This window comes from Hyperolius riggenbachi, chromosome 12, assembly GCF_040937935.1.
Source record: "Hyperolius riggenbachi isolate aHypRig1 chromosome 12, aHypRig1.pri, whole genome shotgun sequence".
NCBI lineage: Eukaryota > Metazoa > Chordata > Amphibia > Anura > Hyperoliidae > Hyperolius > Hyperolius riggenbachi.
In genome coordinates this window covers 48957104-48983019 of record NC_090657.1, presented here as the reverse complement: position 1 = coordinate 48983019, position 25916 = coordinate 48957104, and the positions used below count along the sequence as shown (strand labels likewise).

Genomic DNA, 25916 nt, shown 5'->3' with positions numbered 1-25916 from the left:
AGGCCCCCCCATGGAATTAGATCTGACCGCAGCAGACTCAACCAGTGGCATAGCTACAATGCAGAATTTGGTCATGGGCCCCCCAATTTGGACCCGTGCCTCCCCACCCTACGTTAAATAGCCAGGAGTACGTGCCTCCATTATAGGTAGCCAGGAGTAGGGGCCTCAGTCTAGATAGCCAGGGATAGGTGCCTCAGTATAGATAGCCAGGGATAGGTGCCTCGGTATAGATAGCCAGGGATAGGTGCCTCGGTATAGATAGCAAGGGATAGGTGCCTCAATGTAGACAGCCACTGATAGGTGCCTCAGTATACTTAACTAGGAATAGGTGCCTCAGTATAGATAACCAGGATTAGATGCCTCAGTACAGATAGCCAGGGATAATTGCCTCAGTGTAGACAGCCACTGATAGGTGCCTCAGTATAGATAGCCAGGAATAGGTGCCTCAGTATAGATAGCCAGGGATAGGTTCCTCAGTATAGATAGCCAGGGATAGGTGCCTCAGTGTAGACAGCCACTGATAGGTGCCTCAGTATAGATAGCCAGGATTCGATTTTTTAGTATAGATAGTCAGGAATAGGTACCTCAGTATAGATAACCAGGATTAGATGCCTCAGTGTAGATAGGATTAGGTAACTCAGTATAGATAGCCAGGATTAGGTATCTCAGTACAGATAGCCAAGATTAGATACCTCACGGTAGATAGCTTGGAATAGGTACCTCAGTATAGATAGTCAGGAATAGGTGCCTCAGTATAGATAGTCAGGAATAGGTACCTCTGTATAGATAGTCAGGAATAGGTACCTCAGTATAGATAGGCAGGAATAGGTACCTCAGTATAGCTAGTCAGGAATAGGTACCTCAGTATAGATAGGCAGGAATAGGTACCTCAGTATAGCTAGTCAGGAATAGGTATCTCAGTATAGCTAGCCAGGATTAGATGCCTCACTATAGATAATCAGTAATAGGTGCCTCAGTATACTAGCCAGGGATAGATGCCTGAGTATAGATAGTCAGGAATAGGTACCTCAGTATAGATAGTCAGGAATAGGTACCTCAGTATAGATAGTCAGGAATAGGTACCTCAGTATAGCTAGTCAGGAATAGGTATCTCAGTATAGCTAGCCAGGATTAGATGCCTCACTATAGATAATCAGTAATAGGTGCCTCAGTATACTAGCCAGGGATAGATGCCTGAGTATAGATAGTCAGGAATAGGTACCTCAGTATAGATAGGCAGGAATAGGTACCTCAGTATAGATAGTCAGGAATAGGTACCTCAGTATACATAGTCAGGAATAGGTACCTCAGTATAGATAGGCAGGAATAGGTATCTCAGTATAGATAGCCAGGATTAGATGCCTCACTATAGATAATCAGGAATAGGTGCCTCAGTATACTAGCCAGGCAAGCAGCCAGAGGGGGGGGATGCAGTACGAGGGGTCATCAAATTCTCACTTTGCCTCGATCCACGTGCCGCATCTATTTACTTCTTCCTGTTCTTGCATTCCATCTCTCAGTAAGAGCGCCCCCTAGGGGACACTAACTGTGAGCTGGGACGGAGGACAGGAAGAAGTTTGTAGATGTAGTGCGTGGATCAAGGTGAAGTGTGTATTTGATGACAAGCAGGCAGAGTGGCAGCAGGTGCAGAGAATGAGCGGGCCCCTCAGGGCCCCGGTCGCACAGGCGACTGCTGCAGCCGTGGCCCCTACGCCCATGGACTCAACATTGTGTGGTCCTCTACGCTTGACACGCATGGTACAACCGCTGCAATTTGGCTGCATTCAAGCTTGCACTGGAGGGCGCCAGATAAGAGACTGAACTGCCCAGCAAGTGCGCACTGTGCAGTTCAGCATCCCGTCTGAAAGGGGCCTCAAGGAGCATTCTCACTTGCCCTTGTGTTTTATGCATGTGCACATTTTTGCATTTTTTTTTAAATATGTGTACATGCCAAATTCTGCACTAGGATTTTCCATGAATATCAATGAAGTTAATGTACATGAAAATCCATCTGATTAACTTAAAAATCGCGTGTCAATATAAACGCAAAACATGAACGTTTTGAAAATTTTCTTCATTTTCCTTGACTTGCATTGAAACACAAATCGCACACACACACAAAAACAAAACCTGCCATCCCAATTGAAAATGTCGAAAAATTGCAAACCCAAATGCAAAATTGCGATGTCGTTGAAATACAATACATGTGAGGTGATTGTGTTTTCGGGAAAACTGCAAATCGCATGCGATTATTAGTGCCAGCCCTGCCTAAAATTGTATGAGAGATCACAGCCTTAAAAGAATCGATACTTACCCAGGGCTTCCTCCAGCCCCATAAGCTAGGGTGACCATATTTTGATTTCCAAAAAAGAGGACGATCACAACAGCATGTGGGCGTGGTCATGGGTGGGGGCAAATATACAAGACCTTAGCAGTGTGCTGTCCAACTTCGCGGGCATGGAGGGCCGTTTTTTTTTTTCCAGACCACATGGTGGTGGAGGGCCGGCCGACCACAAAATATAATCAGATTCGCAGAAGATTTCCCCACAAAATGCAATAAAATCACACAGGCAGGTGACAAATGACAATCATGATGAGAACTCCAGAGAAGACTGTAAAAACCATGCTAGTTAAGCACAATGATTTAGCATTCTGGCTGAACTGGATGGCTGTAGGTCTTCTGTTCAACCTAAAACTGTAACTGCTGAGAAAAGACAAGTTAAACATGCTGTATTGAATGTTTTGCCATTCATTTGCCCATACTGAAAGCTGGATATCTCAGTGATTTAACTGAACACTTTGGGGTTAATTTAACTAACAAAGGTGTTTGTGATGAAGTGCAGGAAAACAGGAGGCTCTGCCAGTCCCCCACACAAGTCAGAAAGCAGCCCTCTTGGAGTCTAGGGACTGTCAAAAACTTTTCAACTTTTTTAAGGCCTTATCCATGCAGTTATCTTATCTTATGACATGCAGTCCTTATAAAAATGGGGAGAGACCAGACAGATATTTGCCCAGGGACCCTCCAGGCAAGCTCTGCATCATGCTGTGTATATTTACCAGCTTGCCTGCCCTCTAATTGCACTTTTACCAGCTAGCCTAGTGTTTCACATTACCTTACAACAACAAACCTGAACACACCAGACCTGCCCTAAATCACTGAATGAAAGGCTGCCTGGGGGGGGGGGGAGATTGCCCCCCTTCCCAGTCTGTGCCTGACTCACACACTGAACAAAGCGGCTCTTCTGCAGCTGGGCTCCCTCTGCTCTGTGTTCAGCTCTCTTCACCCTTCCCCCCCCCCCCCTCCGGGCAAAAGAGGACGCCTGGTCACCCTACCATAAGCACTGCTGACTCCCTCGCTGTCCTCCTGCGGTCTGCCGTTCAGCCCCAGGAACAGGCTCAATCCGGTCCAGTCTGGGTCTTCTGTGCATGTGCAGACGTCCCCCGCATGCACAGTAGACTTTGACTGACGCGACTGAGCCAGTTACCGGGGCTGATCGCGGCTGAGCAGCAGACCGCGGGAGGATGACGTGGGGCTCACACATGCTCATGGGGCTGGAGGAAGCCCCGGGTAAGTATTTATTCTTTTAATCCTCCTGGCGGTCTATTAAAAACCGCCAGGGGGCAGCGCAGCAGTTTTTTTTTTTTAATTTTTTTAAATCATGTAACGAGGCTAGGGCTCGCTACATGATAGCCACTGAGCAGTGGCATCCCCCCACCCGCTCCAATCGCCTCCGGCGATCTGCGATCAGGAAATCCCGTTGAAAGAACGGGATTTCTTGGAGGGCTTCCCCATGGCGACGGGCGGGATGACGTCATCGGGAGTCCCGATCCACCCCTCAGCGCTGCCTGGCGCTGATAGGCCAGGCTGCTCAAGGAGTCTAGGGGGGGGGGGGCGCAGCAGATAGCGGCGGCGATCGGTGGGCACACGTAGCTAGCAAAGTGCTAGCTGCGTGTAGCAAGAAAAAAAATTATGCAAATCGGCCCAGCAGGGCCTGAGAAATCCTCCTGCGCGGCTTACCCCGAACTACGTTCGAGGTTACCGCCAGGAGGGTTAAAGGACTTACGAGGCCAAATTAGTCAAAAAAGTTAATTACCTGTATAATCTTTTACTGCACGGAGGATGCCGTCCGCGCCCTCCGTGCCTATCCGCCGGGTCCTCCCGCTCATTAGCCGCCCGGGCCGGCTCCCGACCCCACAGCCCGGGTCGGGCTCCCCTGTCTCTCCCAAAATGGCCGCTTCCTCTGGCCGCGGCTGCGCAGTCCGCATAGCCGCGAGTGCGGCTGCGCAGCTCTAGGGCCAACCTCCCCGATCCACGCTACGTAGCGGACCAGTCGTTACCTGCAGTCATGCGTGTGTACGAGGCTTAAGTGATATGATGGCAGGGATTAGATTGTAAAGTCGTCTGAGTACAGTTAGTGACATGATGGCAGGGATTAGATTGTAAACACCCGAGTGCAGTTAGTGACATGACAGCAGGGAGTATATTGTAAACTCCCTTGAGTACAGTTAGGGCTGGTTCACACTATGAGTGTTTGCAGATTTTTTTAAGCGCCCTAAAAACGCTTGTGCAATGTTTTCCTATGACAATGTTCACATGTAAGCGTTTACATTTTCTAGAAATCACAAACGCGCCACATGTACCATTTTCTAAATGCTTTGGCTCAATGGAAGGCATAGGGAAATCGCAAAGCACTTGAAAAAGCGCTTTGTATATCGATTTCCAGAGCGCTTATATGAATAAATACATTGTATTCATTCATTTCCGGCTACAAGAGTTCAATAAAATATTTGCTGAGCAAAAGCACTTTTCTAAGCAAAAAGCGCAGAGAAAAGCACTTTAAAAAAGCTCAATAAATTGCTCAGCGCTTGCGATAGCGCTGGCGATTTATATTGTGAAGGTGCCCATACACTTACTCAATGTCCTGCCGATAGACAGCAGATTCGATCACTGTGATCGAATCTGCTGTGAAATCGATACACAAACGCTGACCGATCCACCAATTTCCATCGAAAATCGATCCATCCCGTTGATCTGTCCGAGCGGAAAATTTTGCTCAATCGCCGGCGGGTTGGGAGTGCGTCGATAGCGTTCGAATGTCCGACGACCGGCGCTAGTGGAAATACATTACCTGTTCCGCCGGTGAGTGTCCTTGCTGTCCCTGTGGTCCCTTCTCCGCGCTGGGCTCTTGGTGGCTTCACTTACTTCCTGTCGGGGAAAGTTTTAAACAGTAGAGCGCCCTCTACTGTTTAAACTTCCCCCAACAGGAAGTAAAGTGCAGCTGGAGCCCAGAGCGGAGAAGAGACAGAGGAGACCGGGGGGACTCGCGCCGGCAGGAACAGGTAATGTATGCTGGGGGCGGCGGCATCGGCAGCTCCACAGATTGTGAATCGATTTCATAATGAAATCGATTCAAAATCTGTTTGGAGTGTAGGCAGCCAATAGATCCCTCTGTGATCAGATTATATCACAGAGAGATCTATCTGCTTGTCGACCTGGTGGCAATCGACCAGTTTATGGCTGCCTTTAGTGACATGACGGCAGGGATAATTCAATAATTATAAATGATAAGTACTGTAATAGGTTTAATTGATCCAAAATAGGTAGCAAAAAGCTAGAATAAACAAGATAAAAAAAAAAAAACACATATACAGGCACCAATAGCAGTAAATATTTGGCAAAGCATATTGAAAGTGGAGGATTGTACAAAGCAGTGTCAAAAGAATGAGTTAATTAGTAATCCCCCACAATCCCTTTACAGTGTGAAGTGCATATGGGTATGCATTGTGCTGTACAAAGTGCTCATTGCTTATATAAGAATCCAACAAAAGATATGCAAAGATATGCAATAGTAAAAAAAAAAAAAAACTATTCCAGAACGAATTAAACAATGAGTCAGAACAAGGTCTTATTAAATAACAATAATGCGCAAATCAGAAAGAACAGATGGAAACGGCGAGGCAAAGGTCACACTTGCCCATGCAGACAAACATCATTTTTCTGCTATGGGCGCTTTTGCGTTTTTTTTTTCTGCGTTTATATGCTTTCTGTTCGCGTTTTTGAATCAATCTTCATATTTAACAAGTAAAAATAAATAATTTTTTCAAATTACTTTTTACCTTATTTGGGCAAAAACGCCTCAAACGTGCCAAAAACATGCGTTTTTTCTTCACCATAGGAAAGCATTGCATGCAGAATGCCTGAGTTCTGCATACGGTATGCACACTAGCACGTGAACAAGCGCCAACCCGGCTTGAAACGGCTGTAGTGCCGTCTTTCCATCACTCCCCACTGGTCACCCGAGCATCTGAACACCTCATACTACCTTCGAGTCAGGTTTGAAGCAATTTCCTTAATGATGACTGTTAGGTATACAATGTCTATGGCATAAACCAAGGAATAAAACAGTGAAGAGACGGTGCCTGGTCTGCTCACATGTACTTTGATCTATTCTTGTTACGTTCTCTGCAATACCCAGCCAGCAGCACGTCTCCTATTATATTCCGGGTGCCGCATACAAGTGCCTGAGGTGAACCTTTTTGTTATACAACACATCAGCAGTGCAGGTCTGAGCTCTTGCCCCCTACAATTTAGATTTGAGTGCCGAGTGTTTTTCTTTCTACAGTATGGAATATGCTGGCAAGGTCGTTGGTGCAAGTGTTTACTTCCTGTACGGAATATGTTGACACTTGATAAATGAAAAATAATATTACAGTGTGCAAAAAGAAAGAACTTGTTGAGCATTTTAAAGCGGACCTGAACTCAGAACTCCTCTCTAAAAAGATACACAACAGCATAATAACCTTTGGGGCCCATTTCCACTATCGCAAATTCGCATGCATGCATGGCAATACAAGTGGATGGGACTGTTTCCACTTGTCAGGATTGCTTTGCGTTTTTCTGTGCAGAAAAAATTCGCATGGCAGAGCCATCAGAATTCGCATATCGCATACCGCTATGCGAATCGCATACAATGTATTTAATAGGAAATTCGTATGAGGTTTGGGTATATGAATTTTCGTGCGACTTCGCATGCGAATTCGCATAGAAACAATGGAAAAGCACACCAGCACTGCCATGGTTAAATTTGCATACAACGTCATCCATGCGAATTCTCATGAAAATTCGCATAGACTCGCAAATTTTTACCGCGGTGATTTGCACCGCACAAGTGGAAATGCAGCCTTAACTACTTCGGCCTCCTGGACGTACTAGCTACACCCAGGAGGCCATGTGCGCGTCCGCGTGCTCCCGCGGCCGATCGCACGCCTGCTCCCGGCCCGCGGTTCGTTAGCCAGGCAATTAGTGAATCGGGCTATGGTGCCCAATCACTGATTCCTCTACCTGCAGAAAAAGCGACAGCTTCTCTCTTTTTCTGGCTGTTGCATGGGGGATTGTTTCTCTCTAAGCGTACGTTACGCTTAGAGTGACGTCATGTAAACAAACTCATGGCCGCCATCTTGTGGCCAAAAAGTAAAACTACAACTAAAAGTGAAAAAATTAAAGCTCAACACACATTTACATTATAAAATACTGTTTACATCCCACCCTCCCAAAAATAGCCACATAAAATGTTTAATATAAAAAAAAAAAAAAATTACAATAATAAAAAAAAACATGTAAATATTTACCTAAGGGTCTAAACTTTTTAAATATCAATGTAAAGATGAAATATTTCTATATTTTTTTTTATTTTAAACTTGTAAATAGCAATAGATGCAAAACGGAAAAAATGCACCTTGATTTCCAAATAAAATATTGTCGCCATACATTGTGATAGGGACATAATTTTAACGGTGTAATAACCGGGACATATGGGCAAATACAATACGTGCGTTTTAATTATGGAGGCATGTATTATTTTAAAACTATAATGGCTGAAAACTGAGAAATAATGAATTGTTTCCATTTTTTTCTTATTCTTCCTGTTAAAATGCATTTACAGTAAGGTAGCTCTTAGCAAAATGTACCCCCCAAAGAAAGCCTAATTGGTGGCGGAAAAAACAAGATATAGATCAGTTCATTGTGATAAGTAGTGATAAAGTTATAGGCTAATGAATGGGAGGTGAACATTGCTCGGATGCCTAAAGTGAAATCAACTGTAGGCTGAAGCGGTTAAACAAAAAACGTATTTATTACAGCTGATACAAATCCTAAAATACATCTGCACAGTTTCTACTTCCCGATTCATGGAAGCAAACATATTGCTTACAGTCTGTACTTTCAAATGAGCATATGGCCCAGTGCACACCAAAAACCTCTAGCAGAGCCGCAAAACGCTGGAGGTTTTTGAAGCAGATTTTCAAAGCGATTGTAGGCACAGAGATTTTCTAAACATGCCTAGCGTTTTTTTGGAGCATTTTTGTGCAGCAGATGTCATATATTGTTCCAGTAAAGCTGTTACTGAATAGCTTTTGTAACAAAAACGCCTGGAAAACCGCTCTGATCTAGCGTTTTTCAGAGCGGTTTGACCTTTTCCTATACTTTACATTGAGGCAGAAACACATCTGCAAACTGCAAAAATGCTGCAGGAGCCACGTTTGTGGTTTGCTAAAAACCTCAAACCGCTGGTGTCAGTGGTGTGCACCATCCCATTGAGATACATTAGCCAAGTGTTTGCACAGGCGGCAGTGGTTTTGAAAACGCTACCAAAAACGCTTGGTGTGCACCAGCCCTATCTGCTTATCTGCCACAGGGGGGAGATCAAATTACAGCTAGTGATTAGACACAAATAAGGAGGAATTACACAGGGAAAACTCTGTAAATATATACAGGGTGCATTTCTGTTATGTTTTCCTTGTGTCTGTGTAAGAGTTCAGGTCCACTTTAAAACACACCTAAAAATGCACTGAAAAACATATACCAATGCGTTTTTCAGTGCAGCCCTTAAGCTACCTACACAGTAGGACATTGCCTTTGAGGCGATGTTAAGGTCACACAACGCGGCCCTAACACAACGCATATACACTTTCACAATGCGATGTTAAAGTCGCACATTACAAAAAGTATTTACTATGGAATGAAAATGGCGCATGCGGAACATTTTAAAAAGGAAAAAAAAACATTACTGAGCATGTGCAACACAAGTAACGCAGCAGATTCATTGCTAAACGCACAGCATGCAGCACTTTCTAATAACGCTACACGTTACACACTAACGCAACGTGTGCACTGTGAATGTCGCACAGACTTTGCATTGCTGTGCATTACTCTGCGTTAAAGTATTTTATAACGTGCGACTTAAACGTCGCACTGTGAAAGAGACCTTAGGGCCTGTTTCCACTACACGCAGAATGGATGCAGAAAAACTGACTCCAATAAATGCCTATGGACCTGATTCCACTAAGGGCCAGTTTTTGCTACTAAATGATGCGAATGCGGCTCCGCACAACATGCACGCAGTGGAAACTCTTCCATTGCTGTGCATGTGTTTCAGGACACCTGCGGTGCGATGCGGCTATATAGCCGCATCGCACCGCTCCTAGTGGAAACGGGCCCTAATCGCGATTTTTCTGATGCAGATTTTCCCATAGGCATCCATTGGAGTCAGTTTTTCTGCATCCATTCTGCGTGTAGTGGAAACAGGCCTTATGGGAAAATCTGCATCAGAAAAATCGTGTCTAGTGGAAACAGGCCCACAGGCATCCATTGGAGTCAGTTTTTCTGCATCCAATCTGCGTGTAGTGGAAACAGGCCCTTAGACTATCATTATGTGCATTTTTGCATACATTTTCTAAAACACATGCGATTCAAATAAGTGTGGCCCTGGCCTTAGGGAAGTAAAGATTGAGTAACTGTATATGGATCAGAAAAGGAGACCAGCTGTCAGAACCCCCTGCATCTTATGGAGTGTCATCAGTGCCAGTCCCGGCCGTCCAGCCTTCCTGTGCTATCAACCCTGCAACCCACAACCCTGCCACCAGCTGCAGCCTGCACTCTCCTCAAACACCAACAAAGGGGCCAACTGGCGATCAAACTATCATTCATGCTGCCCGTGTCTTAAGGCCCATACACACGGGGTACGGCCGTTGCCGCAACCACGTGGCACGCGCGTGTTGCGGCGACAGGTCGCCCGTGTGTATAACGCGCGCGCCCCGAACCGTCGCCCGTCTGAGCTGTCGCCAGGTGATTGACATGCTCAATCGCCGGCTACAGCTGTCGCCGCAACTTCACCGGAACTGTCGCTAGTCCCGCGTGAGTACGCGGGCTAGCGACAGGAGACCTACGCGAGTGAATGGAGCATCCGGCCGGGGGATGCTCCATTCACAAACAGCTTCCGCCGCGTCTCTGCCTTTCTGGCGAGACGTGTGGACAGCTGTCGCTCCCTGTTCGCGTGCGCGCATGCAACAGTATGTAGCTTTAATCGCTAGCTGCAGTCTGCACTCTCCTCCAGCTCTGAGACGAGTCCTCTCCTCCAGCTCCACCAGTAAACACACTGCACAGAGGCAGCCAGACCCCGTCCGTCCGCTACTATCTGCAAACTTAAAGCACGCCGCTTGTGGATGGACCTGGTCTGGCTGCCTCTGTGCAGTGTGTTTACTGGTGGAGCTGGAGGAGGAGAGGCATTCAACAGCCTCCCCTCGCCCTTCATGGCTCACAGGTGTCTTCCCTGTATGTTGTGCAAGTTCTCCCAGCAGACAGCTTTCCTTCACATCAACAATATCTTATTTTCACAGCATGTATCTCAATAAACATATAAAACGCCTCATTGCGCAGAGTAGTTTATAAAAATCACCACTTGATTCAAGGTTTGCACTCACATGCTATTGCGGTGTTAGTAGGTGTTTGGAATTTGGTTGCAGCAGGTTCCACCATGCATGGTCTCCTGGGCTGACCATCCCTGCCAGCAGCAGATGGTTCATGCAAGTGTTTACTTCCTGTATGATGCTGTGCAATGCATTTAAAATCAACTCTCTATTGCCATCTACTGTGTCCAAAGAATCATTACTGGCTATACACAATTTTTTGTACAATGCAATTAAAATTGGCTCTCGTCACCATCCACTGTTTTAAAAAAAAAACATTCCTAGCTATGCACAATTCCTTATCAATACTTGCCATTAGGCTAGGTACACACTTATGCCTTTAGGATTGGATCCGTTTTTTAAACGGATCCATTTTTGTTTATTTTTTATTTTTTCTCCGTTTTTCATAGAAAAAAAAACGGGGCCTACATTTCCAGTCCATGGAAACGTCCCCAGCCCTGGCTGTGGGTGGGGGGCCGCCATGCTGGAGGGGGTAGCAGGCAGGAAGGGGGGCAGTGGTGGGGAAGGGGGGTCCCCCATACCCTGCTCTCCCTCCAGCTAGTTTAATTAATGAAAATCAATTTAAAGCAAAGTATAATGTATAAAAGGCAAGCGGCGAGCAGGGAACCTACTTCCTTGCGCTCCACCGCCCGCCGCATCACTTCCTGTAATGGCGCTGAAACTAGCCGAAAGGGGGAGCGGGACGCCCCCCCCCCATCTTGGCTGCCACCCCCTCCAGCATGGCAGTCCCCTCCCCACCCACAGGCATGGCTGGAACACAGAAAACAGATCCGTTTCTGCTCAGAATTTCTGCAGGGGGGCCCGGTAATTCCACGTTATGCCCCTGGTCCCAACTATTAGTTTGGCTTCATCAGGGCCTTCCCGAGGTTGGGAGAGGTTTGCATCATGGTTTGCGCTAATTCTATGTAAATATTTAGTGTAATAATAAAAAAGAAAAAGTCCATGACAGTATATACATATACACATAGGAGCACTCCCTCTCTTAGAAGATCAGCCATGACCAAATCCCTCCCCCCCCCCCCCCGTCACCCAGCCCAGACCGACCAAATTGACAGCCCCGGGCCAACCCACTCCCCATGCGGAACCCCCAAACCCCTCTTCATTCCCAAAAAGATTCTACTTAAGCGGTAACTGTTCTGCTTGATTATCAAAAAAGATAATCAATTGAGGAGGGGGGCAGTACACAGGATGGACTCTATTTTTAACACTGGTATCCGTGGCTCTGGTTTTGATACGGGTCAAAAACTGGAGCCACGGATACGTTTTTAGAACAAGTGTGAACCCACTCTATGTTGGCATAGATAATAGCGCCATCTTGTGTGTAAGACATATTATTACATACCATAAATTTTTTGATGCACTTTAATGGACAATTGTATCTATCTTCCATCTCCTAAAAATGACTTTAATAAACAATTGTATCTATCTTCCATCTCCTAAAAATGACTTTTTAAGATATTCCACAGTTGTATTTAATGTTTAAATCTACTTTTTAAGTTTTAAATGTTTTATTGTTTTTGCTCAATAACACCTTCATTGAAGTATGCCAGAGCTAAAATTTATGAACTTTTGAAACTTTTTATCTCTTTCCTGCTCTCAGAAGCCATTTTCTGCTTGGAAAGTGGTTTATAGTTGGAATTTCTTATTAGCGAGGGTCACTCTGTAGTCACTTCCTGTCTGAGTCAGGACTGAGTCAGCCACTTACATACCTGATATTTAACTCTTTCAGGCAGTGAAAGAGAAAAAAGGAACACAGCATAGTTATTGGTGTGCTAGGCACTGTACATACCCATGTTTATCTTATCATGTCACATGTCACCTCGGGCATCCTTTAAAGCAAATTTGTAGCAAAAATAGCCTTATGCGATAATGAATTGTATGTGTAGCACATATAAGAAAAAGAACATTAGTAGCAAAGAAAAGTGGTGTTTTCCAGTACAGGAAAAGTTAAAAAACTTGAGTTTTTATCTATGCAAAAGAGCTTCTCTAAGCTATTCATCAACTTAGTGAACTCTGTTTTCTGAAGAGCTTAAAGGGAAGGTTCAGGGAGGGTGCCTAAAAAATAAAAATCAATTTCCACTTACCTGGGGCTTCCTCCAGCCCGTGGCAGGCAGGAGGTGCCCTCGCCGCCGCTCTGCAGGCTCCCGGTGGTTTCGGTGACCGACCCAACATGGCCAGGCCGGCTGCCAGGTCGGGCTCTTCTGCGCTCCATTTCCTGGCACTTCTGCGTCCCACGCCGGCGCGCTGACGTCATCGGACGTCCGCCCTGCTGTACTGCGCATGCGCAGAACTACTGTGCCTGCTCAGTACAGCCTGGCGGACGTCCGATGACGTCAGCGCGCCGGCGTGGGACGCAGAAGTGCCGGGCCTTGGAGCGCAGAAGAGCCCGACCTGGCAGCCGGCCTGGCCAGGTCGGGTCGGCCACCGGAGACCACCGGGAGCCTGCGGAGCGGCGGCGAGGGCACCTCCTGCCTGCCACGGGCTGGAGGAAGCCCCAGGTAAGTGGAAATTGATTTTTATTTTTTAGGCACCCTCCCTGAACCTTCCCTTTAAAGTGGATCTGAACTCCTGCACAGGACAGTAGAAAAACCGAGAGAAATGAACCCTGTATGCATTTTGAGAGTTTAGTCTGTCTAAATCCCCCTCATTTATTACTAATCACAAGTTGTAATTTGATCTCTCCCGTGTCCCCTGACTGCCTGGTGGCTGGATGGTGTAATGGTTAAAGGTTCTGCCTCTGACACAGGAGACCTGGGTTTGAATCTCTTCAGTAGGAGACCTTAGGCAAGACTCCCTAACACTGCTACTGCCTATAGAGCGTGCCCTAGTGGCTGCAGCTCTGGTCCTTTGAGTCCGCCAGGAGAAAAGCGTGATATAAATGTTATTTGTCTTGTCTTGTCTTGTCACAGACGATAAAGCAGGTAAACTAATTTGACAGCACAGAATGTTAACAAAATGTCTACATCCATAAAAGCAGGAAGTAGAAACAGTGCAGATTTATTGCGTTATTTGTATCAGCTGTAACAAAGAAATGTTTTTTCTTTAAAGGTAATTATGCTGCTGCGTATCTTTTACAACTGAGAGGAAGTTCTGAGTTTGGGTCCGCTTTAAACAGCCAAGAAATAGTGAGAGACAGCATAAGATAAGGTTTTAGTGCAGGCATGTTATACATCGCCTAATATTTCTCTTACTTCCATTAACGTAAAGTTCTTACATCTCGTGTTTTAGTTCCAATGCTATTAGCCCCAAGGGGGGGACTTTTTATGATTCATTACTTTTTAGGTTTATTTTTTAGCTCTGTTTTTATGTCTTACATGGCTTCATGATATTTTGCTGTTGTACTATATAGGTATATGTATTAGTACGGCGCTGGGGAGTTGGACGCAGGGTGAGCCAAATGACGGCTCACCTTACTTCTGCTCAAATTCCTGGAGATGTGCAATATTATTCCCCCATCTGAGTAGCAACACAGAGGGAGAAGTAATTTGGGATCTGGTGAACACTGCAAGCGCCATGCTCATATGCAACTGCATTGGGGTCTGCTGCCCATACCGAGTGCTAACAAGCACCTGGCTGGGGGATGGGCGCAGCAATTCACCACCTGTCAAATGTTTATGGAAAAGAGGCCTAACAGTACTTCTGTGAGCTGCAAAAATCACCCATCTTCATGTAGCCACCCAATTTCAAAAATAATGCAGATATTCTAGGAATCGTAGTCTGACATCTGTTGTTCTTTACTTTGCGTTTCACGTGGTTAAACCTGACCAACTAGCCAACGGCTGAATCCAGACAGGGTAAGAGGCAAGCTGTACTGCAGTTCCAACATAGTTTGGCTCATGATTAGAGATGTCGCGAACCTCCGATTTTCGGTTCGCGAACCCTGTTCGCGAACCTCCACGAAAGGTTTGGTTCGCGAAAAAGTTCGTGAACCGCTATAGACTTCAATTGGGAGGAGCAGTAGCAGTGTTAGGAAGAGAGAGAGATATGAATGTGCCTGGCTATCTGGGGTTCTCTTTGGACAACTGTTGAACACAAAAGAGAAGGCCATGTCTGGCTACATATCTGTAAGCAGTGGCTGCATGGTGTAATGGTTAAGGGCTCTGCCTCTGACACAGGAGACCAGAGTTCAAATCTCAGCTCTGTCTGTTCAGTAAGCCAGCACCTATTCAGTAGGAGACCTTAGGCAAGTCTTCCTAACACTGCTACTGCCTATAGAGCATGCCCTAGTGGCTGCAGCTCTGGTGCTTTGAGTCCGCCAGGAGAAAAGTCTGATATAAATGTTATTTGTCTTGTCTACTTTTTCTCTTGCATTGAGCATAAATGGTAATTTTTAGGCCAGCTTCAGTTGGTACAGTGGTTAGGGTGCATGCCCACCACACAGTGAGACCCAGGTTCAAATCCCAGCCAATGTGAGCTAGCTTTTATGCTACAAATCCTTAAAGGGAACCTAAACGGAGAAGGATATGGATTTTTCCTTGTAAAATAATACCAGTTGCCTGAATCGCCTGCTGATCCTGTGTCTCTAATACTTTTAGCCACAGCCCCTGAACAAGCATGCAGATCAGGTGCTCTGACTGAAGTCAGACTGGATTAGCTGCATGCTTGTTTCAGGGTGTGATTCAGCCACTATTGCAGTCACAAAGATCAGCTGGACTGCCAGGCAACTGGTATTGTTTACAGGAAACATCCATATCACTCTCAGTTAAGGTTCCCTGTAAGCAACATGTTTCTATTGCATTGAGCATAAATGGTAATTTTTAGGCCAGCTTCAGTTGGTACAGTGGTTAGGGTGCATGTCCACCACACAGTGAGACCCAGGTTCAAATCCCACCCTATGTGAGTTGGCTTTTATGCTACAAATCCTTAAAGGGAACCTAAACGGAGAAGGATATGGATTTTTCCTTTTAAAATAATACCAGTTGCCTGAACTGCCTGCTGATCCTGTGTCTCTAATACTTTTAGCCACAGCCCCTGGACAAGCATGCAGATCAGGTGCTCTGACTGAAGTCAGACTGGATTAGCTGGATGCTTGTTTCAGGGTGTGATTCAGCCACTATTGCAGTCACAAAGATCAGCTGGACTGCCAGGCAACTGGTATTGTTTACAGGAAACATCCATATCACTCTCAGTTAAGGTTCCCTGTAAGCAACATGTTTCTATTGCATTGAGCATAAATGGTAATTTTTAGGCCAGCTTTACTTACTACTGTAGTGGTACAGTGGTTAGGGTGGCTTGGCCACCACACAGTGAGAGCTGGGTTCCATTCCCACCCATGGTATGATGTATACTGGTTTTTAAAATAGTATAATTCCCTGGCAGAAGAGACCCTCCTCCCTCCGGTGGGAGGGAGGAGGTAATAGGTGGGAGGAGGGAGGAGACCCACAAGAAGCTAATTAAAATCTCCCTAGCAGCGTGTGTAGCAGCTGTCCCATAACTAATTAGTGTAGGCAGACAACTGAGTCAAATGGTATAAAGGACCTTGCTTGGAGGAGGGTGGGCGGGCCTCCAGCAGTGAAAGAAGTGTGTTTGACAATAACATGTCTGCTGAGTGCTGACAGTGATATGGAGGGTCAAAGTTTTGCTCAATGGGGCGAATCAAACTTCCGCAAAACTTCGCCTGATGCAGGGGAACGCGAACCCCCAAAGTTCGCCTGGAACCGTTCGCAGGCGAACCGTTCGCGTCATCTCTACTCATGATCAGGCGATATCCTGAACTTGCTTCTATACGCTGTTTCTATTCCCTCAACAGTCTTGCTGATTTTACAATTTCCGTGTTCACTGAGTTTAGTTTGGCTTTAAATGTGATTTTGCCCACCTATCCTCAGGGACTGCTTTAGTCAGGAGCTCATGTTCTGTTATTTAGTAATAATGGGTAATTATAGATCACAAGCATAACTTCCTCTGCCAAAATCTCTTTGTCACATATTCAGAGGCTAATACAGTACAATACTGATAGTCAGTGCAGGGTTTATTCTTGTTTACATAGTCAGTGCAGGGTTTCTTCTTGTTTACATAGTCAGTGCAGGATTCCTCCTTGTTTACATAGTCAGTGCAGGATTCCTCCTTGTTTACATAGTCAGTGCAGCTTTCCTCCTTGTTTACATAGTTAGTGCAAGGTTCCTCCTTGTTTACATAGTCAGTGCAGGATTCCTCTTTGTTTACATAATCAGTGCAGGGTTCCTCCTTGTTTACATAGTCAGTGCAGGGTTTCTTCTTGTTTACATAGTCAGTTCAGGTTTCCTCCTTGTTACATAGTCAGTGCAGGGTTCCTCATTGTTTACATAGTCAGTGCAGGGTTCCTCATTGTTTACATAGTCAGTGCAGGGTTCCTCCTTGTTTACATAGTCAGTGCAGGATTTCTCCTTGTTACATAGTCAGTGCAGGGTTCCTCATTGTTTACATAGTCAGTGCAGGGTTCCTCCTTGTTTACATAGTCAGTGCAGGATTTCTCTTTCTTTACATAGTCAGTACAAGGTCCCTCCTTGTCTACATAGTCAGTGCAGGGTTTCTCCTTGTTTACATATGGTTTCTCTTGTCACAGGCTGTCAGACAGAATGGGATGGTGTAAACTGCTGGAATGCAGCTGCGGTGGGAGAAACCGTTTCTGTCTACTGTCCAGAGAGTCTTCAAATATTTCTCAAATCAAAAGGTAGGTGTCCATCTTACCTTGTTGTGGCCATCCTCTTGCATCACAACAACATTGTAACTTTCCTGAATCAGGTAATTTGGATGCCGGAGGCGCTGTGAAAGTTTAGCAAGATTAGCAGCTATGAGTAAAAAATTTGCAGCTGGAGGTCCCCCATACAATAGCTGGTAGCATACAAACTGCAGCTCCAAACAGCGAGTACTTTTTAGCCCCAGTTTGTATGCTGGGTAACCCAGCTATTTAACGGCAAATTGGCATGGTTACTGGTGGGGCGTGGTTAGGGTTAGGAATCATTTGTGGGGTTAGTTAGGGTTAAGCATTTTGCGGTAAGGATTGCAGTGGGGCGGCGGTTAGGGTTAGGAATCTGTTAGGAGGCTGGTCAAGGTTAGGAATTTTGCATTGAGGATTGCAGCGGGGAGCGGTTAGGTTAGGCATCTGTTAGGGAACTGGCTGAGGTTAGGCATTTAGCGCACGGGGGGGGGGGGGGATAGCGTAGGATTATACGTGGGTAGAGGGAGGGCGTTAGAGTAGGTTAGGCATCAATATCAGCAAATTTTGTGGCGGGGTATAGGTTAGGGTTAGGCACCAGTAGTGTGAGGGCTCGTGTGAGAACAGGGTTAGGTGTTAGTAAAATATAGGTAAAAATTGCTAATATTTTACTTTCGGAATTAACTAGTGGAATAGTAGTAATTCTACCGATATTTCACTAGCGGCTTCCTCTTGAGCCCAAATTACTGCAACGCCCTTTTTGAATGTACGCACCTTACCTGCTATTGTGGCCATACAATATAATGCACAGTCCTTTTCACCAAGGCAAAATACTGTTAGAACAAATACAGTACTACCATGCTCTACTCAAATTCCTTTGCTCTTACCTCCGCTGTATGTCCTCATTATCTTTGAGCAGATGTTCTCATCTGAATCTATATTCACAATGAGTTAGTCTGAGCTCAACCTTACGACCCCTTTGCAGCTCATTAAAACGATGCTACCTTCAGCTGTATAAAGCAGTAAGCTTTGGAGATGAGCAATCTCTATTTTTCATACAGTACTCCGACCGTGAACATATGGGAGAACTAATTCAATCCAGAAGCGTGCTAAGTGAGAATGATTAAATAAACTTTTATGCATGGCTATTAAAAGTACCCTATTCTTTCTTCATATCGGCTTCATTTAATCCTTGCAGAGCTGCATTCTTAGACTTGAAAGGATGTTAACCAATCTCATGTACTGTATTGCATAGTGCTGTTTCTGAAAAAGTTGCCATCTACCTGGATATTATCTTGTCAATATCTCAAAGATAAAACACCCTGAAGAGATAAGTGACTATTGGGGGTGGAAACCTAGTGTAGGTGACTCAGACCCAAAGATGAAGGTAGAAATGCCAGGTCATAGCTTTGACTTGAGCAGTACGCATGCAGTGACAATCTTTAGCTCTGTGGTGGGGGATGATCTAGCAATTTATCTATGTAGTTGCACACACTCTGGTGGTTCCTCTGACAAAGCCTTGTCCAAGGGCGAAACATGTTGAGTATTTGGGTTGTTGTACAGCACTTTTTATCTCCACCCATTGTACAAGTGCAAATTTGTCCTAGCTGGCTATACTAAGGTAGATGCTGGGAACTGTTCTATTTGTGTGGATGCTCTCAGCCTGTCTGGAGAAGGTATAATCACTGTCCCACCGGGTATATCTACCTTCATTTGAACTCCAACATTGAGTCATCAATGCTACGTGGCCACCCCAATAGTCACTAGTCTACTGTGTTATTGTGTATTTAATGTATATATATATATATATTTCCTTATTGGCCTGATTAGTTAAAGCAGGCCGAATAAAGTGTACGTTTTATTGTTACCTATAGGGCATTGACTCTAAGAACATGTCTCTGTCCAATAATTAGCTGGCTATAACCCTACAACCCTAAGCCAACTGATAACCCAAGGCTGGTCAGCACAGGACATTGTCAAAGAACAGGAATCTTTATTCATTTACATGCAGTCGATCAAAACAGGCAATTGTGTTGGGCGTGGTACCCGTCATTTAAAGGGAATCTGAAGTGAAAATAAACTTATGAGATAATGAATCGTATGTGTAGTACAGCTAAGAATTAGAACATTAGTACCAAAGAAAATAGTCTCATATTGTATACAGTACAGGAAGGGTTAAGATAAGAAACTTCACTTGTTATCTATGTAAACTGCGTATATGACAGAATGTTGGAATGCTATATAAAAAAAAAAAAAAAAACTATAATACTGAAAATGAAAGTATGAGAATCTTGGCTACTAATGGTCTTATAATTATCCGTACTACACATACAACTCATTGGGCTCGATTCACAAAGCGGTGCTAACCCAGTTAGAGACTTTAGGCGTGATAACCATTGCACCACGCTGGTGAAAAGCCAGTTTAGGCGTGATAAGTTTAGGCATGATAAGTTTAGGTGTGATAAGTTTAGGCATGCTAAGTTTAGATAAGTGTAGATAGAGTGCAAAGTCCCGCACGCAAAGCAGCGCCATTAAACTCTATGCAAAGTGCACCAGACTTTGCTAGCGCAAAACTTTTGATCAGCTGTGCACTACGGTGCTAACGCAGTTGGTGCTTAAACTTATCATGCCTAAACTTATCACACCTAAACTTATCATGCCTAAACTTATCACACCTAAACTTATCATGCCTAAACTGAGTTTAGGCATGATAAAGGGCTTTTCACCAGCGTGCTAACTGTTAGCACCGCTTTGTGAATCAGGCCCATTATATCGTATGTTTTTTTTTTTCTTTGCTTCAGTGTCACTTTAACCACTTCGGGACCACAGTCTTTTCGCCCCTTAAGGACCAGAGCCTTTTTCTCCATTCAGACCACTGCAGCTTTCACGGTTTATTGCTCGGTCATACAACCTACCACCTAAATGAATTTTACCTCCTTTTCTTGTCACTAATACAGCTTTCTTTTGATGCTATTTGATTGCTGCTGCGAGTTTTACTTTTTATTATATTCATCAAAAAAGACATGAATTTTGTCAAAAAAATGACTTTTTTAACTTTCTGTGCTGACATTTTTCAAATAAAGTAAAATTTCCTATACATTTGAGCGCGAAAGTTATTCTGCTACATGTCTTTGATAAAAAAAAAAACATTCAGTGTATATTTATTGGATTGGGTAAAAGTTATAGCGTTTACAAACTATGGTGCCAAAAGTGAATTTTCCCATTTTCAAGCATCTCTGACTTTTCTGCGCACCTGTCATGTTTCATGAGGGGCTAAAATTCCAGGATAGTACAAATACCCCCCAAATGACCCCATTTTGGAAAGAAGACATCCCAAAGTATTCAGTGAGAGGCATGGTGAGTTCATAGAAGATTTTATTTTTTGTCACAAGTTAGCGGAAAATGACAGTTTGTGACAAAAAAAAAAAAAAAAAAAAAGTTTCCATTTCTTCTAACTTGCGACAAAAAAAAATGAAATCTGCCACGGACTCACTATGCTCCTCTCTGAATACCTTGAAGTGTCTACTTTCCAGAATGGGGTCATTTGTGGGGTGTGTTTACTGTCCTGGCATTTGGGGGGTGCCTAATTGTAAGCACCCCTGTAAAGCCTAAAGATGCTCATTGGACTTTGGGCCCCTTAGCGCAGTTAGGCCGCAAAAAAGTGCCACACATGTGGTATTGCCGTACTCAGGAAAAGTAGTATAATGTGTTTTGGGGTGTATTTTTACACATACACATGCTGGGTGGGAGAAATATCTCCGTAAATGACAATTTTTTTATTTTTTTTACACACAATTGTCTATTTATAGAGATATTTCTCCCACTCAGCATGGGTATGTGGAAAAATACACCCCAAAACACATTATACTACTTCTCCTGAGTACGGCGATACCACATGTGTGGCACTTTTTTGCACCCTAACTGCGCTAAGGGGCCCAAAGTCCAATGAGTACCTATAGGATTTCACAGGTCATTTTGAGAAATTTCGTTTCAAGACTACTCCTCACGGTTTAGGGCCCCTAAAATGCCAGGACAGTATAGGAACCCCACAAATTACCCCATTTTAGAAAGAAGACACCCCAAGGTATTCCGTTAGATGTATGGTGAGTTCATAGAAGATTTTTTTTTTTTGTCACAAGTTAGCGGAAATTGATTTTAATTGTTTTTTTTCACAAAGTGTCATTTTCCGCTAACTTGTGACAAAAAATAAAATCTTCTATGAACTCGCCATTCTCCTAACGGAATACCTTGGGGTGTCTTCTTTCTAAAATGGAGTCATTTGTGGGGTTCCTATACTGCCCTGGCATTTTAGGGGCCCTAAACCGTGAGGAGTAGTCTTGAAACCAAATGTGGCAAAATGACCTGTGAAATCCTAAAGGTACTCATTGGACTTTGGGCCCCTTAGCGCACTTAGGGTGCAAAAAAGTGCCACACATGTGGTACCGCCGTACTCAGGAGAAGTAGTATAATGTGTTTTGGGGTGTATTTTTACACATACCCATGCTGGGTGGGAGAAATATCTCTGTAAATGACAATTATTTGATTTTTTTTACACACAATTGTCCATTTACAGAGAGATTTCTCCCACCCAGCATGGGTATGTATAAAAATACACCCCAAAACACATTATACTACTTCTTCTGAGTACGGCGATACCACATGTGTGACACTTTTTTGCAACCTAGGTGCGCTAAGGGGCCTAACGTCCTATTCACAGGTCATTTTGAGGCATTTGGATTCTAGACTACTCCTCACGGTTTAGGGCCCCTAAAATGCCAGGGCAGTATAGGAACCCCACAAGTGACCCCATTTTAGAAAGAAGACACCCCAAGGTATTCTGTTAGGAGTATGGTGAGTTCATAGAAGATTTTTTTTTTGTCACAAGTTAGCGGAAAATGACACTTTGTGAAAAAAAAAACAATACATATCAATTTCCGCTAACTTGTGACAAAAAATAAAATCTTCTATGAACTCATCATACACCTAAAAGAATACCTTGGGGTGTCTTCTTTCTAAAATGGGGTCACTTGTGGGGTTCCTATACTGCCCTGGCATTTTAGGGGCCCTAAACCGTGAGGAGTAGTCTTGAACCCAAATGTCTCAAAATGACCTGTGAAATCCTAAAGGTACTCATTGGACTTTGGGCCCCTTAGCACAGTTAGGCTGCAAAAAAGTGTCACACATGTGGTATCGCCGTACTCAGAAGAAGTAGTATAATGTGTTTTGTGGTGTATTTTTACATATAACCATGCTGGGTGGGAGAAATATCTCTGTAAATGACACATTTTTTTATTTGTTTTACACACAATTGTCCATTTACAGAGAGATTTCTCCCACCCAGCATGGGTATGTGTAAAAATACACCACAAAACACATTATACTACTTCTCCTGAGTATGGCGATACCACATGTGTGACACTTTTTTGCAGCCTAGGTGCGCTAAGGGGCCCAACGTCCTATTCACAGGTCATTTTGAGGCATTTGTTTTCTAGACTACTCCTCACGGTTTAGGGCCCCTAAAATGCCAGGGCAGTATAGGAACCCCACAAGTGACCCCATTTTAGAAAGAAGACACCCCAAGGTATTCCGTTAGGGGTATGGTGAGTTCATAGAAGATTTTATTTTTTCTCACAAGTTAGTGAAAAATGACACTTTGTGAAAAAAACAATAACAATCCAATTTCCGCTAACTTTTGACAAAAAATAAAATATTCTATGAACTCATCATACACCTAACAGAATACCTTGGGGTGTCTTCTTTCTAAAATGGGGTCACTTGTGGGGTTCCTATACTGCCCTGGCATTTTACGGGCCCAAAACTGTGAGTAGTCTGGAAACCAAATTTCTCAAAATGACTGTTCAGGGGTATAAGCATCTGCAAATTTTGATGACAGGTGGTCTATGAGGGGGCAAATTTTGTGGAATCGGTCATAAGCAGGGTGGCCTCTTAGATGACAGGATGTATTGGGCCTGATCTGATGGATAGGAGTGCTAGGGGGGTGACAGGAGGTGATTGATGGGTGTCTCAGGGGGCGGTTAGAGGGGAAAATAGATGCAATCAATGCACTGGGGAGGTGATCGGAAGGGGGTCTGAGGGGGATCTGAGGGTTTGGCCGAGTGATCAGGAGCCCACACGGGGCAAATTAGGGCCTGATCTGATGGGTAGGTGTGCTAGGGGGTGACAGGAGGTGATTGATGGGTGTCTCAAGGTGTGATTAGAGGGGGGAAATAGATGCAAGCAATGCACTGGCGAGGTGATCAGGGCTGGGGTCTGAGGGCGTTCTGAGGTGTGGGCGGGTGATTGGGTGCCCGCAAGGGGCAGATTAGGGTCTAATCTGATGGGTAACAGTGACAGGTGGTGATAGGGGGTGATTGATGGGTAATTAGTGGGTGTTTAGAGGAGAGAATAGATGTAAACAATGGATTTGGGAGGTGATCTGATGTCGGATCTGCGGGCGATCTATTGGTGTGGGTGGGTGATCAGATTGCCCGCAAGGGGCAGGTTAGGGGCTGATTGATGGGTGGCAGTGACAGGGGGTGATTGATGGGTGGCAGTGACAGGGGGTGATTGATGGGTGATTGACAGGTAATCAGTGGGTTATTACAGGGGAGAACAGATGTAAATATTGCACGGGCGAATTGATAAGGGGGGGGGGTCTGAGGGCAATCTGAGCGTGTGGGCAGGTGATTGGGTGCCCGCAAGGGGCAGATTAGGGTCTAATCTGATGGGTAACAGTGACAGGTGGTGATAGGGGGTGATTGATGGGTAATTAGTGGGTGTTTAGAGGAGAGAATAGATGTAAACAATGGATTTGGGAGGTGATCTGATGTCGGATCTGCGGGCGATCTATTGGTGTGGGGGGGTGATCAGATTGCCCGCAAGGGGCAGATCAGGGGCTGATTGATGGGTGGCAGTGACAGGGGGTGATTGACGGGTGATTGACAGGTGATTGACAGGTGATTGACAGGTGATTGACAGGTGATCAGGGGGGATAGATGCATACAGTACACGGGGGGGGGGGGGGTCTGGGGGGGGGGGTCTGGGGAGAATCTGAGGGGTGGGGGGGTGATCAGGAGGGAGTAGGGGGCGGATTAGGGACTTAAAAAAAAAATAGCGTTGACAGATAGTGACAGGGAGTGATTGATGGGTGATTAGGGGGGTGACTGGGTGCAAACAGTGGTCTGGGGGGTGGGCAGGGGGGGGTCTGAGGGGTGCTGTGGGCGATCAGGGGGCAGGGGGGGGGAAATCAGTGTGCTTGGGTGCAGACTAGGGTGGCTGCAGCCTGCCCTGGTGGTCCCTCGGACACTGGGACCACCAGGGCAGGAGGCAGCCAGTATAATAGGCTTTGTATACATTACAAAGCCTATTATACACTGTTGCAGCGGCGATCCGGATGCCAGTAACCCGCCGGCGCTTCCGAACGGCCGGCGGGTTACGGCGAACGGGGGGCGGAGCCAGTCCCCGGCGGCTGATCGCGTCACGAATGACGCGATCGCCGCATAGCCACTCCCGCAGCCGCCCCCGCCGATGGGCGTATTGCGGTCGTTTGGGACCGGTCTTTGCCGCCGCCCATCGGCTGGGGGCGGTCGTTAAGTGGTTAAGGTATATGCAATACAAACATAGTACAAAGTGTAATCCCAATGCTCATATATAGCTATAAATTATGAATAGCATCCTTTTCATTTGATGGCATCCGAATGAATAAACATTTGTTGCTTACTACAATGGTGTGCTGATCGATGGGAAAGGGGGGGGGGGTCTGGTGGGTAAGGTATGGGCTGCCCATGCTGTGTGGCTTTAAAATGAACTTAAATAAAGGTATAAGGGGGGGGGGGGGGATATATCGAGGCCTTGCAAAGCAAGCAGTTAAAAAATGGAAGACAGATCAAGAAATGATGAATTGAATTTGCTCATGTTGTTTGATCCACTGTGAGCCGGCAGGTCTTCATTTATACTGCTAACAGACATTACCCACTGCTTTTATCTATAAACACACCAACTAACAATGTGAAAGGGTTGTTTTTTTTCCTAGATATACACATGCACAGAGGGAGGTGCTGCTTGCTTGGTAGTTGGCAACGGCCATTATCTCCCACAACGCATTGAGGTTCACAGACAGGAAACCGTCATGGCCATGGCTTATGACATCACACTGCGGGAGTGGTTTCAGCTCAATAATCAGCCACACAGACGGCCCTGACAAACTATTAGTGAAATGGTAAAGATTTCTGTTGGGAAAGGGGATATCGGCTACTGACTGGGATTAAGTTCATTTAGGAATGATTGGTTCCTCTTTACCTGCACTTGAAAAATATGGACTCAGAGCTACACATATATCAGGACTGGCAAGATAGAATTAAAATGTCCTGAAAAGTGAGATATTTCTCCTATGCAGTATTTTATCTGTGTGCTTAGCTGCCTGCTGTTCAGCTTTAATTACAGCTAGAGACAGACAGCAGAGGTTCACTTGCTAGCTGCCAGAGGTTAAATATTTATCCTGCACATGGCTTGTCATTGC

General features: G+C 45.1%; 1 protein-coding gene across 2 annotated transcripts in view; it reads left to right on the top strand.

Moving 5' to 3' along the window:
* Positions 1-25916, top strand: part of LOC137542281 (vasoactive intestinal polypeptide receptor-like) — a 188147-nt gene that overhangs the window by 30779 nt on the left and 131452 nt on the right. For both annotated transcript variants that reach the window (XM_068264077.1, XM_068264078.1), the window contains one exon: positions 17306-17413. In XM_068264077.1, the coding sequence (XP_068120178.1) occupies positions 17306-17413 (108 nt within the window). The remainder of the gene's footprint in view (positions 1-17305; positions 17414-25916) is intronic.